The sequence below is a fragment of the Fusarium venenatum genome (genome assembly GCF_020744135.1).
Source record: "Fusarium venenatum strain MPI-CAGE-CH-0201 chromosome Unknown EDB82scaffold_4, whole genome shotgun sequence".
NCBI lineage: Eukaryota > Fungi > Ascomycota > Sordariomycetes > Hypocreales > Nectriaceae > Fusarium > Fusarium venenatum.
Genome location: NW_027072132.1, coordinates 32,061 through 46,624, shown reverse-complemented (window position 1 = coordinate 46,624; position 14,564 = coordinate 32,061). Strand labels below are relative to the sequence as shown.

The 14,564-nt window shown below is 44.5% G+C and overlaps 3 protein-coding genes across 3 annotated transcripts; all 3 read right to left on the bottom strand.

Moving 5' to 3' along the window:
- Positions 1–3,850: 3,850 nt before the first annotated feature.
- Positions 3,851–4,745, bottom strand: EDB82DRAFT_284930 (uncharacterized protein). Its single transcript, XM_025736648.2, has one exon. The coding sequence runs from the start codon at positions 4,551–4,553 to the stop codon at positions 4,185–4,187; it is 369 nt and encodes a 122-aa protein (XP_025591588.1). The 5' UTR covers positions 4,554–4,745; the 3' UTR covers positions 3,851–4,184.
- Positions 4,746–5,106: 361 nt separating this feature from the next.
- On the bottom strand, positions 5,107–7,672 carry EDB82DRAFT_510925 (uncharacterized protein). Its single transcript, XM_065608871.1, has 5 exons — positions 7,360–7,672; positions 6,689–7,285; positions 6,622–6,633; positions 5,733–6,590; positions 5,107–5,629 (listed from the first exon to the last, which is right to left on the bottom strand). Exons 1-5 carry the CDS (start codon positions 7,593–7,595, stop codon positions 5,506–5,508), a joined length of 1,827 nt encoding a protein of 608 aa, XP_065463051.1. The 5' UTR covers positions 7,596–7,672; the 3' UTR covers positions 5,107–5,505.
- A 2,581-nt stretch (positions 7,673–10,253) lies between these two features.
- Positions 10,254–10,721, bottom strand: EDB82DRAFT_284912 (uncharacterized protein). The gene has a single exon (XM_065607394.1). The coding sequence runs from the start codon at positions 10,661–10,663 to the stop codon at positions 10,388–10,390; it is 276 nt and encodes a 91-aa protein (XP_065463050.1). The 5' UTR covers positions 10,664–10,721; the 3' UTR covers positions 10,254–10,387.
- Positions 10,722–14,564: the final 3,843 nt, after the last annotated feature.

Genomic DNA, 14,564 nt, shown 5'->3' with positions numbered 1-14,564 from the left:
AGTGGACGGCTGCCCTGCCTTCAAAGACAAATGTTGTCTTCTATTTGGGCAACTGCCATTCTCAAGAACAAACTTCATCGCAGCGGGTTCAATAACCTCTGGAGCCAGGGTTGGACGGGCGACTGTGAATGGGCCGAGCTGATGCACCATTTACCAGAATTCAAGAAGCCAGGGGCTTGCTGGAATGTCCCTAATGCTCTGCTGCCATTTCATCCGATCAGACACCCTATCTCCTCCTCTACTTATCTCCCCGTCTTCTCTCTCCCATCAGTTTCATCGGCTTCCTTCAACAGTAAAGCGTGAACAGATTCCAGGGCGTATTCCCACTCCCTGCCTTGTACTTCCTACCATTTAGTCTCATTGATCCACCTGCATAATCGCTTCTTGGGACCGTTTCTCGGCAGGCTGATCTTTGAATCAAAGTAGTCCTGGCTACTTTGTTTGAAATGTTGTCGTCCTTTGCGCATCTACAACAGGCGAAATCCAGCATCCACTTGTTCAATATTCATTTCGGGTTTAGCAAACCCATTAAGAGACTGTCTTGTTGGCCAATCTTTTTACATGGAATTTCGAAAGTTGTCCTTTTTTTTGCTTAAATCAATTTTGCCCTCTACACCATCGCTAACCTGTATTTTCGCATCATATTAGACCTCTAAAGTCTCACAAACTACTCATACTATCTCAGAATCGTGCAAAGGTGAAACGTAAAGATGTTCACATCATAAATAGATTAAGACTGGTAAGGTTGTACCACACATGGCATTGGAATATCGTAGGTGGTAAAATAACGACGGATGAAAAGTTTATATCAGGTTGGAAAGACAGACTACAGAGTCCAGTTTTCCGACTTTGCCTCAACAGCAAAACTAGTCTGGCAGGTTCTGACTCTTCGCATCACCTCACAAATGTATGAATTATTCAAAAGCTCATCCAGTCACTGCCGAACGCCACCCCCATTTTGTATATAGATCAATGTCAATGAGGATGGTCCAAAGACATCATTGACAAGGAAAATAAGAGCAAAGGTAACAAACACAACGTAGCGGCATTACCAGCCCTCAACGCTCGAAGTGCCAGCCGACCAAAAAATGCAGACGATCCTGCCTACAGCCAAGTTGGACGGGATCTGATCTATTGGGATCTTGTAAATTATTTTCATTGGTACCAGTAATGGAATTAAATCTGAGAAGCCCAAAGGCTAGCCAGTCTACTGTCTTTGCATCGGACATGTTGGGCAGTTCGCAAAAGAACCTTGTCTCATCGCTTACTTCGCCACGCCAACGGTGTAAGTCAGCTTTGGAATCTGTGTGCAAGGTTACTTATACTACTACTACTACTACTACTACTACTACTATACTCGACCTAGCGGGTGGCAGATTGTATATGACATTGTGAAAGAGCTTGAGAAGGCCAGAGACATCAAATTCAAGATGCCAACAAAGGAATCGGGCCTCATCAAAGGCTGGCAAAAGGACTTACTCGATGGTTATGCTAAATCAGTCGAGCAAAACACTACGGCAAAGTCTTTTCTAGAAGCGACTGTTAATGGCGCATGTTTATATAAAAGCAGCTACGATATGAGGCATACGAATAATGCTGAACAGAGCGCTGCGCCTGGCGGTAGTGTTGACCCGGACGACCAGATTGCCCAGATCCAAGCCAAGACTGCCCAGATCGGGGCTGTTCTGGAACCGGCTGAACATTGCCTCCACTGCCCTGACTCTGACGTAAGGGACCTAATAAGGGTCTACTTCTCTTCTTGTTGAGCATCAAAACAAGCTGAATGAGCTAAACGCTTCGCTTAAATGTTTTAATCTTCCAACCTGACCATGGTATGTAACTACTTCCCTATCAGCATGTCCTTTGGATGGTCAGTTATTCCAGGGATCGATTAAGGGCATTTTCGTACAGTGCATATCATTGGTAGTCAAGCTCAGGAACGAAATTACAAACCTCATTCGATTCGTCAAGGCCATCTCGGCAATAGTCCAGTTTATCACCAGCAAGCATGTTAACCCATCCATCGAGACTATGAAGGTTATTGCAAACGGAGATAATAAAAGCTCCATGTATAAAGTCGGATCATACACTATAACAGATTTACAGCGAAGCGTAAGTCAACCCAGGACTGCCGTCAGTGCCTCTGACCATCAACCTAGTCCTGCTTTAACAGCACTATCATCATCCGATCTTACTACTCTATCTTTGCCAACATTACTTCTATGTGGACCAAGGTTTCGCAAACGCGTATCTTCCCAGGGCTGCGCATGGTTGACGGGATTCCGGCCCTCGACCCAAGTGGCGACGGGTCATTTATTAATAAAAAAGCAAACGAACTTCAAGCCTGGTCCAAGCGAGCCACCGAGGAGATTTGAAAGAAGGCAAAAGATGTGAGTGGGGGCGATGGTACCACATCATAACGACCAGGCTAACTTCTGCAGAAACAAGCCAAGTTAATGGAAGGTATGGAGTCACGCGTTACACAAATCGGACAGAAGACCGGTTTGCTCCTACCTCCGGCGCCTAAGGTTATCAAGGCTATTGAGTCGGGCGCAAAGACAAGACAGCAAGCTTCTCAACAAGAAATCTAGCAGGAGGTTGACGATAGCCTCATGATGAAGAGACTCTCGACAGTTGAGGTTTACTAAACACGGTGATTGTTACTCATGCTTCGCCTTGGAATTGCTATTGTCTTGTCTTTGTGAGATAGTTTCCTTAATATAAATGATTTTTTAAGAAGGTCAGATACCACTCTATAATCCCGTTAAACAGAGCTTCAGGTATTGGATAACATAGTGTGATTGAAGAATGGTACCAACGGTATCTTAACTCGTCTTACTTGACCTTTATAATGTTCTAAGTGAAACATTATTCAGAAGATCGCTATTTGCAGGCCTTATTTCAGTACGGTTGATACTGATAACTCAACTATCAAGGATAGATTGGCAGTCCAGTGAAGCAAACAGTATTTACACAAGTTACTACATAATGTAGCAGTGATTTTGTTCATCTTGTGACAGGACAACAGCGGTATCTATTGGTTGACCAACTACCGGAATTGGAGCCTATCCCCAGTCCCGCCTTAGCACCGCCCCCCCGAAGATGGTTGCTCTGCGTAGACTCCACACAGAAGGCCAATTAAAAAGGCACCTAGGTCTTAGACTGCCTCGGATGTCGTCGGCACATCACTGGATTAGTAGGAAATTAGCCCTGTGGCTGCTAACTTGACCGCTGGGTGCGGGGAACCGGTGATTATTGCCGTCGGACATTAATTCCTTAGGTTTACTCCATAAACGCCAGCCAGAAGCATCAGATATTCAGCAATTTTCAAAGACTATTCGTCAACTTGTCTGTGGAAGGTGGTGGCAGGGTGGGGTAAGACACCGAGTTTTGCACTTTGCTTTTGCGGACAAGGGAGTACGCGGACCTTGAGATGAAGGAGGTTGGCGCATGCGAGGCAAGGGCAGTCGTTATCAATCTTGTACTGTCATGTGCTGCAACTCATCGAGTCGAATATCGTATGCGCATGCATTGTTAAATTGAGGTAGCGTTGATCAGGCGGTCGGATTGTCCATTAAAGCAGGTCGTTATAAGTAATTATGATTTTGAATGAAGATCAGGCAATGGACAATTTCCCAGTTCAGAATTTAGCACATCCCTGTAGGAGTCCGGTGAAGGTGTACAAAGTACCACAATGCTCCTACACATCGAACATGGACTTACCTGAAACGGCTTTCCCGTTTCGTCAGGTAATTTCCCCAACACGTCAGCATATTCGCCCAGCTGGAAAGGTCATCATGGAAGGAGAGACGACGAGAAGTATGGCAGGGATGACAAATTAAAATAATGGCGACGATGAGGATGCACGTTGCACGATTCGTCTATCCCGAATCAGTAACTCAAGTTAGCCTAAAGGGTAATGTTAATGAAAAGACTTTCATTTCTGGGTTCAGATACAGGGTAGGTATCACAGCTTAGGTATTCCTCTAAAGAACGATCATGTCGGAAAGCGAGCCGCCAACAACAATCAAGGATAAGCGACAAAACAAGATTAGCCTAGTCAGGTTTGGTAATCGTAAATTTCATTGTTTCTCCATACATATACATCTCATAAAGCCAGCAACTAACAACCATCCACATGTTATCCAGATACAATGTGGCTTGGTATGCACGAAGCATTCCCCTCACTTTCCAAACGGCTTCATGTCATTAGACCAGCTCTGAACATCGGTGCCACCCAAGTTGACACACTCTCCAACGTTGGATACAATTAGGACCACCTTGCCGGTGCAGTCAGGTCCGGTCCATCCTGCAAAGAAATACTTGCTAACCTCTCCTACCACCATCGTGGCTGAGCCGGTTCCGGGAACGGGCCTATTGATGCAGTTGCCCATGGCGCCGAGGTAGGCATATCTAGTTCCGGTTCCGCTGCAAGTGGCAGAGTCGGCGTACATCCGACCATAGAACTCGATTGGCTTATCGGGGACGCCCTGGGGCGAGGCAGCGGCAAGACGCGAGAGGGCGAGCGCGATGAAAGTAGTAGTGGCATGCATGATTGGAGGGATCGTTGCTGTTGGTTTTTGGATAATAGGCTAGTGGAGAGTGTTTGTGTACTCTCTTTTTTTCAAGAATTACTTGAAAGTTTTCTGTTTTACTCGACTAAACAGGCGAAGTTGTGCTGTTCATATATGACAGGCAGATTACTAAAACCCTCAAGCTTTTCCAACTCATTGCTAAGATAATTCCCTCAACCCCTCAATGCTTATTGGCTAATAATGCATGCGAGAGGCTGTTATTAGGTTAAAGGATTCGGCGGTGTGATCTGATGGCGAGAAGGATTGCCTCGGTCTTCCTTCAACAGGATTAATATTCCGCCGCGACAATCCTCTATGCAACTTGAAGGCACATAATCTAGATCTTTACTCTAGAGGTCACTTGTCAAATGAGGGGTATATGGTACGATTTTATACATTTTTTTAACATCATTCTACAAAAGAGTCTCAAAGGATTGATAATGGTTCCATAAGCGCAAATACTTATCTTCTTTACAGTAACTAAAATTGGGGCACTCATGTAAATGCAGATAAACGGGTCTGTGTTTTAGTTGTAGATGATAGTCCCGTTTATTTCGCTGTCGGATCATGTGATAGAATGACCGTGTGATACTGGAGAGCCATCTGCTCAAATGTCCGGATAGTCCAGTTACGACTGGTTTATCATATGCCGATGACTAATTCAACACTTCTTAGTGCTGATTTATATGATTACCTCTTAATACTCTGAAACTATAACAACCACCTCAACACCATAAAGTCCCGGCTGAACTTATCACCAACTATTCTCTCAGTTTCACCTGTCCACCCCCAGAGCAATATCTACCTCTACGGTGGGCTTACGTTATAATCAGCTTGCATCGTCTGGGTCCACCGCGACCCTCAACATTTGTCATCTCACCAACGAGATTCTTTCCAACATAAAATGTCTACACCAGACTACTCGACAGGATTAAAGGCTTCTCAGTTCAACTACAGATGCAATTGCAGTCTTGGAAGACGGTGATATATGCTCAACAGTCTGGATGGAAGTTGACGATTTATTCGTAGAAAGTCGCATTTTGCGCGTCCAAATGCTGAAGAAATGGAAAGAAAATTAGCAATCAAACTCGATACAGCTCAGCAGTGCAGAGCCAAGGTCGTTAAGCGGGAAACGAAGAATGAAACGGTTTCACTTACAAAATGAGAGCGATCCCGCCGAAGAGAAAAGGCAATCCAAGCCCGACACTCAGGCCGATAATGACTCTATCAGATAATCTTCGGCTCTCTGCGTTTGAGTTGGTATTTCCAGTACCTTCATCATCATCATCATTATCATCAATTGCGCTGGTGGTAGCCGAATGTGTCGGGGGCTGCGGAACGTAGGACTCGGGAATGCCTGATGTTGTGAACAAATTCTTTGCGGAGTCTCCAAACGGAATTGGTCTCACAGAAGTGAATCTGACCGATTCAGGAAAAAAGGCTTCGCTGTCGGTCGGGACTACCGTGACATGTGTTCGAGTAGTTGTGTATCTGGATGTTGTCTGAAGGGATGCTGGACAATTAACTAGTCCCTCCGACTCACATGCTACAGCAATAAAAGTCGCTTCTTCAGAGATTGTAGTCGTCTCCATCTCCGCTCCATCTTCATCCTCACCTCTCATTACGAGAGCAGCAGATGCCAGAGTTACCTGGGATGTAGATATCGTGCCGCTTCTTCTTTGCACGGCACAAGCTTGTGCCAATGTAGTGTAAAAGATAGGAACTTCAGTTTCGACAGCTGGTCCCCACGTGATGTCTTCAATGGCAATCGAAGCTCCTGCAGCAGCTCCGACAGCAAGTTGATATGCTTCCTCGACGCGAAGACCGCATTGGTCGTCCTCGTCCGTGGAAAGGGTGACATTAGTGATCAGCTCCGCGATATTAGCATAAACACCCGATTCAATGCCCGCACCGATACGAAATATGTCTTTCCCGGCAATAGATACGTCGGATGACGATATTTCAAATCCCGCTTGTATCCCCACACGAAGGACAGCCTTGAACACTACACCAGCGCTCTCGACAGTAACTGGGAGAAAATTCAAACTCGCCACCATTGCTGTTAAATATACTGTTAGCTTGTGTTATAGCAATCTTGTCAAATGGTGACTTACATAACCATATTTGATATCTCCTTAGAGAAGATGCCAAGTTCAATCTTAACCCCATCATCTAGCTTTAGATGGAATCCGGTACTGATGTCAATTTCACCTTCTACAGACACAATGAGGTCAATAGTAAATATGACACCAACTTCTAGGTTGTGACGAACTGCAAACCCTGCAGGTGTTGTAGAGGTATACAAGTTCAGAGTATAGGTGGCCCCGGCAGATAATACAGTGTCAACGAGCATGTACACCTCCAAGCCATCGAATTGGAATTCGAGTCGGAACTCTGGAATCTCAGGAAGATCAACATTGAGGTCGAAATCCATGGTTGGCATATCAAAGTCGTCCATGTCAAACCCATCGTCCAGGTTATCTGTTACCTCATCTATATATTCCTTTGTGTAATTCGAAACTTCGGCCCTTAAATTGTAGATCTCATTCTCAACTTGATCTGTTAAATCGTTCAAAGACTGGCTGATGTTGAAGTCCTTATCGGAGATGAATCTGGTCGTGGCTGTTCCCTTGATATAGCATGTTGTGCAGGTTATTTCTATACCGGCTGAAATGGAGGTATTCCTTTGCTTAGAGTCTAGATCTTGCTCACTATATAGGAATAGTTCTGTGGTTAAAATTGCAGTTCCATAGAATGATGAAAGGGTATTTGACAATCGACATACGCTGTATAAGCAAACAATATAGCATTTTCCCAACTTTTATCTAAGGAAGTGCTGTTCACTTTCTTGGTGTCTCTCTCTTTTAAGTTAGAGGTACTGAAAGCTCTTCGTATGCTGTCTATTGTGTTGTAGTCTGACGACCTGGGCAGATAACGGGTAAAGAAAGGTGGGACGTTTCCGCAAACAAGCAGAGGACGACTCATCCAGATAAGCGTAAGTAATACAATGTTGAGTAACATCGTGACGGAATGTACTTGAATCGTTATAAGAAAGCATGAATTACTGGTAAAGGAAGCGAGACAAGCAGGTAAAAAATTCTGACAAGATTTTATTTGGGCCATGGGAGCCTACACGACTTAATCTTTGTCCCGTAACTATGCATGTTGGTTCGAGGTTTTGGATGTTGGTTCCACAATCTGCATGTTGGCTCTAGGTTTGGAGGCTAGGCAGGGATGTGACAAGGAAGTCACTCCGTGGACTTGAAAGGATGGTTGCAAGCTGAAAAACTCCTCCTTCCTTCCAAGGAATAGGCTGGAAATTAAGATTGCATTCATGTTTGAAGAGCGCAGACGGTAATCATGTTCTAACACAAGGGAGATGCAACATGAAGAACTTGACCCGTTTCAGAACGAGATTATTCAGTGTCTAGTCTTACAGGTATCATATCTATGTGGGTTAATGATCTGCACGAAAGCAAAAGACTTAAGACTCTATAGAGAGAGTTACTTGTTTGCACAACGAAATCGGGTCATGGAGTCACAGAAATTCAGTGGTAAAAATGAGAAAAGAAAAATTAACAGAACATCTTTGGTCAGGGCTCCAGGCCTTGTGGGGTAGGTTCAGTCTTGCTTTTAGAGCCAACGAATGTTTTCCAGCTCACCGATTGGCTGACTTGATGGTTGTTGGTTGAACAGCATTGTTGGCATATGCTGTTGGTCCTTCATTCTTGAACCATGCAGAGCGGAGCGTCCAAACCGAAACATGAATACTAATCATAATTTCACCGAGGAATACAATCGTTTGTAATCATTTGCACTGAATCGCTGATCTCAAGCTACTAATACACTTCTGAAGGTAGAAGATGCACTGCTTCATGACAACCAACAACCAAGCAGATAGAACCGAATTGCTTGATTGGGTGCATGAACCAGGTCCGTATGGTACTGGGCCCCGGAGACAAAGCAAAGTCGTCAGTTAACGTCAAGGTGCCATTCACGATGAGTTTTACTGGTCCCTTGGCATGTTGCGATGATAGAGAAATCAGAATCTTGGCGAACAGCGTACGGTCCAAACTGGTGTAGAACAGATAGTGACCGTAGTTGTGTATTCTATACATCTCGCACATCCCCGACTTGGACCAACGCCAGTGAGCAAACCGTCAGCCAGTTGCAGATGACATCAAGAGCAATGAATAATTCAGACGAACGAGAAGCAATCCAAAACAATTGCTCGAAAGTGGCATGCTCAGGCTTACGACTTGCTCAAGTCCCCTAACCTATCCCTGCTTTAGACCTTAATCCGGATTAATAGGCTTAATGCAATTGCTTAAAGCGCTTAGATAATTAGTATCTCTATCTATGCCTTATATTAAGATAAACTAGTATTTCCCTTGAATATTTTAGGCCTATTACCTCTAGTGCCTATTCTACTACCAGTAATATATCTGAAACTATTATATTTAATAGTATTATAAAATCAAGTTTTTATTACTTATAGCTAGATATCTTATTATCTCTTTATCTATAAGAAATATCATTAACGTATAAGCAATCAGATAATTTAATAAAACTAAAATGTGCTTAAAGGTATATTATCTTTTTAATTACTATAAGTTAAAAGTTATTAGTCAGAGGTAAGGCTAAGTATATTTATTACTAGGAAGCTAATATTCTCTTTTTATATAGATAGGGATAGCAATTTTTAGGGTATAATAAGTTACTTTAGGTAATAAATGCTTAATATGTATAATATAGGGAGAAGAAACTGAAGTTTAGTAAATAACAAAGACTAAGCATAATAAGTCTGTAAGTGAAGACACCGGGAACCTTTTTTTAAACCCATGAGAAGATAGCCGCAATTAATGGGTTAAGTTATTCCTACATTTTTAAGAAAGAATTGCATATTTGAAGAGCTGGCTATTACTATCTTATATTTATTTTTAAGAATTGGCTTTTCAAAAGGCTTATAATGTCTAATACACTATCCTACACATCTGATTCTCTAGAGAGTGCTCATTGCATTGAGAAATAAGGTTAGCAGTTTACTATGGCCTACATAGTAAACCCAATTCAACCAGGAAGAACTAGACTGCTGACGAAAGGTAGCAGGTGACCTCTAACCAACAAGTATAGAGGCTTTCAGCTAGATCGTGTGTGGCGTATAATGTCGTCACGATTAGCCTTCACCTGGTACAGGTCTTGCAGTTAAAGTTGAGCATTATTAGCTCCTTGCTTTACGTTGCATCGCGGAGCTAAGCTGTTTGAGATTGATGATTTAGGATGGTGGGTAATGAGTCAGGACATACCGCAACAAGTGATGCGAATGACACGCATTGAACGCATCGCGTTGCGTCGTGCTGTGATGCGTATGTGGGTCTTTGATATGTCGAAACTGACTGGCCGTACTAGACACTGTGCTTAGTTTCTACATAAACCATGCAGGGCATAGGCCCGAATCCCTGCAAGGCGACTCTCACCTCTACCTACACAAGATCGTATTTGGTTTTATCCCCTGCCACCATAAGAAATACCTTTTGGCTATTACTTCTCCATTCCAGTTTTTGGTAGGCATACAGAGTGCAGGGCATGTATTTTGGGCATAAGGTACTTTGGTGCTTGAAGAGGGTAAATTCTGCTGGTATGCATTTGCGTACGTAAGGTATTGTAACGCGACTGAAATCGAGCCTCGTGGATCATCACACTTAGTATACACTGTCGCTTTAGAATACAGTCTCCTATGTCAAGGGTGGTAATTTATGATCTTATTTATCCTTTGCTCTCCATGGAGAGAACCCAGTCGGCGGTAGTAAATGCTAGTGTTCTTTGTTGCCTCTCGCCAACGCATCTCTCCCACTTTCATCTATTACATCCTCCGCTATGCCATATTCTTCTCGTCTTGTTCTAAGCGAAGAAATATGAGTCGGCCCCAATGGTCTTGCTGGACATAGATGTTGCGATGATTTAATGAGGATATCGCTGCCAAGGTCCTCAAGCTTGATGCTAACAGTCTTGTTCAGGTACTTGATAGCATCTCGTAGGGCAGGTCGGTATCCAGTAATGATAGTGATAGGATGTATCCGGTTCCTCATGAGCTGAGATATAGTGTCTGCTACGGAGATTTAGGACGTGGCGTTGGCAAGATCTTTGCCCGGACGCTGAGGCCTTAGAGCCAAGAAGCACAACGGCTGGGGAATTACCCGGCGCCGCTCTTGTCGTGAGTGTATTTGCGAGACTGGCCAGATTCTCAATCTAATCGTGGCTGCTAACTAGTTATTAGTGAAAGTCCCCAACAGAGGCCCAGGACTGCTTGCCTACTCACCTGTCCTTGCAAATGAGGCGAGCGGCTCGAATAAGCCTGACGGCAAGGAAGAATTGGATATTAAGTAACTAGAGGGTTGGGGTCGACTTGGGGGAATACGGTGATGCTGGGATGGAGAAGATCAAATCCACGCTTTGCACTTGCTTAGTACTTTGCAAGAAAACAATAGTGGTAGTAGGACCTGCCACAGGGAATGGCTGGGCGTACGTACCTAATTCTTCAGCGGCCGATTGGAACAAATGATCTAACATCGAGCAAACGTCCCACTCTCGTTCACCACGATCTCTGATTTTTGGAGATGAGAATGAAAAAAGAGAAAAGAAAAGAAAAAGCCGATTTCGTTTACCTATAACTTATATATAGAACCCTAGTGTTAGTAATGAAAGATATTGAGAGCGTTGTGTTGTCAATATGTTGAGAAAATATTCATTAGCAGCTTAAGCTAGAATTAAGTTCCTCTGGTGCCTTAAATAAAGGTAGTCTTTTCAGTGGCTAGCTGGCTGCCGCTAATTTTCAGGAGCTTTAAGTCACAGTAGCAGTAAAGAGTCTCAAGCACTACCGGGGGCATTCTACAAAGCCAATCATCTTACACTTATGATCCAGATGCGGAGTAGAGCGGCATACAAAGCCGGGCTGGTTGAGCATGGTAGCCTTATGGAAGGTTTCTACAAGCACACAATGGCTGAAACCAATCTCGTCTTAAACCATCGTGCTCAGACGTTATCTACCTTCGACGCTGGAACCCTCGATAGCGATGGATACGGCAATCTTTCGGGCTTCACAGCATCTGAGATTGGCTACGAGGAACGTGTCCGCTCGGAACCATACGTTGATGATGTCTTTCGCAAGCGCGTCCTTATCGTCAGTGCTGGCATCACCGGCATACAGAAGGCCTGTACTTTTGTTTGGCTTTCCCATTGTTTCCTCTTTATTCTTTGATCTTGCTTGATCTTGATCTCATCTTGCCCAGACATCATCATTTATCTTATATAGCCCCATTTTGCATTCCATCCTGCCAAGAGATACAATCAGTGACCTGAGGTAATGTTCGATCTTGTCGGGTAAGTGAAGGAATGGAATCATTCTGCTCTACCCAGATACAGAATCTTAGGTGGGCAGGTACGGTGCCAAAATCTCAAGTTCCTAACTAAAAGTCGACCATCACGCTACCTCAATTGATTCAATTAATTTGATCAATTCAGTTCGGCCATTAAATCACCAGTAGGAAATGAGCTAGCACTGATATGCAGCATCTGATGTCTCCGCTAAGTATTGAAATTCAGTGGCTGCTGATTCCACTCGGCACAAACGATAATCCAACATGTAATACTTCGAAGGTGGTACGGAAATGCATTACTTATTGCCTCTGCTCAGCACCACTAACCGCTTCCGCCCAGCACTAATGCTTTTGTCCAGCAGTATTGCTTCCACCCAGCACCATGGTTAGTATTTACTACTTACATACGTCCAAGCTACAGTCCTTATCTTGGGAACAGTTCAACTTAATCAAAAATTGCAGGTCGGTCCTTACCCTCTACCACAGCGTCAGGACCAGAAGCATTTAATCAAGCCGGCCCTGTATTTGCGCCCTAGAAAATGTCGAGGGCGGAGGGTTTGGAATCTTGGTTGGGAGAATATGTTGGTCTCGTGTGAGGAAATCCTCTAGCGACTCCACTTGAGCCGAGTCGGTAAGAGGGAGTCACCTCCCAGCTCGCTTTGAGCGTTGATGCTTATCATATGTTTGTCGATGCAAAAGAACTTACTTGCTTGTTGGCGGGGCACTTTTTCGCCTTACAAGGCAAAACGATTGCGTCAGTACCCACCACAGATTCTCGACCGACAGACGCCGTTCCCATCCGTTCACCAAACGTTGCCAGCCAGCAATCGACTCACTTTCGAGGACTCTCGCTTGGCAATCTCATGCGCACCCTATTTGCCTTCCTTGCCTGAATACCACCTCAAACGGAAGCCATTATTGGAATATCCCATCGCCTCGCTCTCACGGATTCGTCTTTTTGGCGACATGGATAGCAGCCGCGAATAGCTAGTGACCGACCCACTGCTAGCTAGCCAGTGACCTACGGAGAAGACACGGATTTACATATCCACGATATCCTTACGAGCTCTCCCATATACTACTGCTGCCGCTTTCACTCATTGTGAGAGAGCCTTTGTGACCCCTTGCATCATCGGTGTTGCCTGTCGTCACTTACGTATCATCGTCCTCAACTGACAACTCCGTCCATAGCCTGTCTCATGTGCCTTTAATGGGACGCTTCACACAGGCGTCGATTGGTCTCACCATGGGTTAAGACAACTGGCCGGTCAATGACGGACTCACGAATAAACAACTACTTCCACTTATGCCTCTTTCATCGTGGCGTTGTCATTTGGCCGTTGACCTCTGTACAGTGTTCCCAGATGGCATGATCTGTGAGCTGCAAATACGCCAAGGTTGGCATGTCTCAGATCAGTCAGCTTTTAGAGCTGTAGCAGTTTTGTTATTTGCTCTTCGGGGCCGCGGTGCATGGGCCGCGTGATGTAAGTAGGGAGACCAAGGTTTTAGACGGGAGAGAAGGTTGACACAGCGTTTCATGAAAGTAAAACGCAATTGTATTGTCCCTTACAGTGCCGAACCCGATCAGATTGCTATGTGGTTCCATTTAAGTTATCATCTAACGCTATCTTAATACGTCGCGGAGTGGATCGGCACTTGTAAAGGTCATTTCTTCCAATTTAAGAGTTGCCCATGGAATGGTAAGTCATTGTCCCCTAGCCGCTTTTCGACTCATGCTTTTACTCCAGCTCCCACATGCTCTACTGACTTGCAAGGAAGGGTACCCGACCAGATTGGCTATGATAATCACTCCTTTAATTCAAATGTTCCACCTCAGCTCAGCTACCCGGTTGGAATGACGGTAGGGAGTCGTTGTTTTTCAACGGAGTGAGACCCCCGGACATACAGCCGGTTAAAAACACACTCATCTCACTCAAGTTGCCCAAGTTGCGAAAAAGGATTTTTCAATCCTTGTCTAGAAAACTGTTGTTACGTGCCATAGTGGGTATGATAAATGCTAAACCCATTTGGTAGAATTGATTTGTATTGGGCTTGTGTTTTGTCTGAAAGCCTTGTCTAGCTTGATAGATAGCCTTATTTTGGATTGATTCCTTATACTATTATAAATGAAGTCTTCTTTAGTCAAATGATTATGCCGATTCCCATTCAGAGGCTCGTATAGTTAAAACGAACCGCTAACTACCTTGTGCAGGGTAGCTTCGGTCCAACAGCGTCCCGCTTCGAGATGGGTTCAAATTTAAAACGGCAAGGCAGACTTGTCGCAGATAATGCCAGAGAAGCTGTACATCACAACACTCTAGGTTCTAAACCAATAGGACTTGTCTCATAGCCGGCCTTGGGAGCGCCACAGTCGGCAGTAAATCCTGCTTGAGCGAATCAACCCTGAGTGGGCAAAGCGAATGAAGATCGTCATCGTCTAGTTTGCAGGTATTGACTGGGTTGAGCTTGTTTCAGCCTCTCAGCAAGCAACACTTCTTCCATTTCCGCGAATAATGCGGCTGAATCACAATCATATGTAGGGAGGGCGACCCAGCTCACCTTCCGTAGAAACGCGGAGGGCATCGCAGTGTAACTTCCAATTGGCAGTATTCAG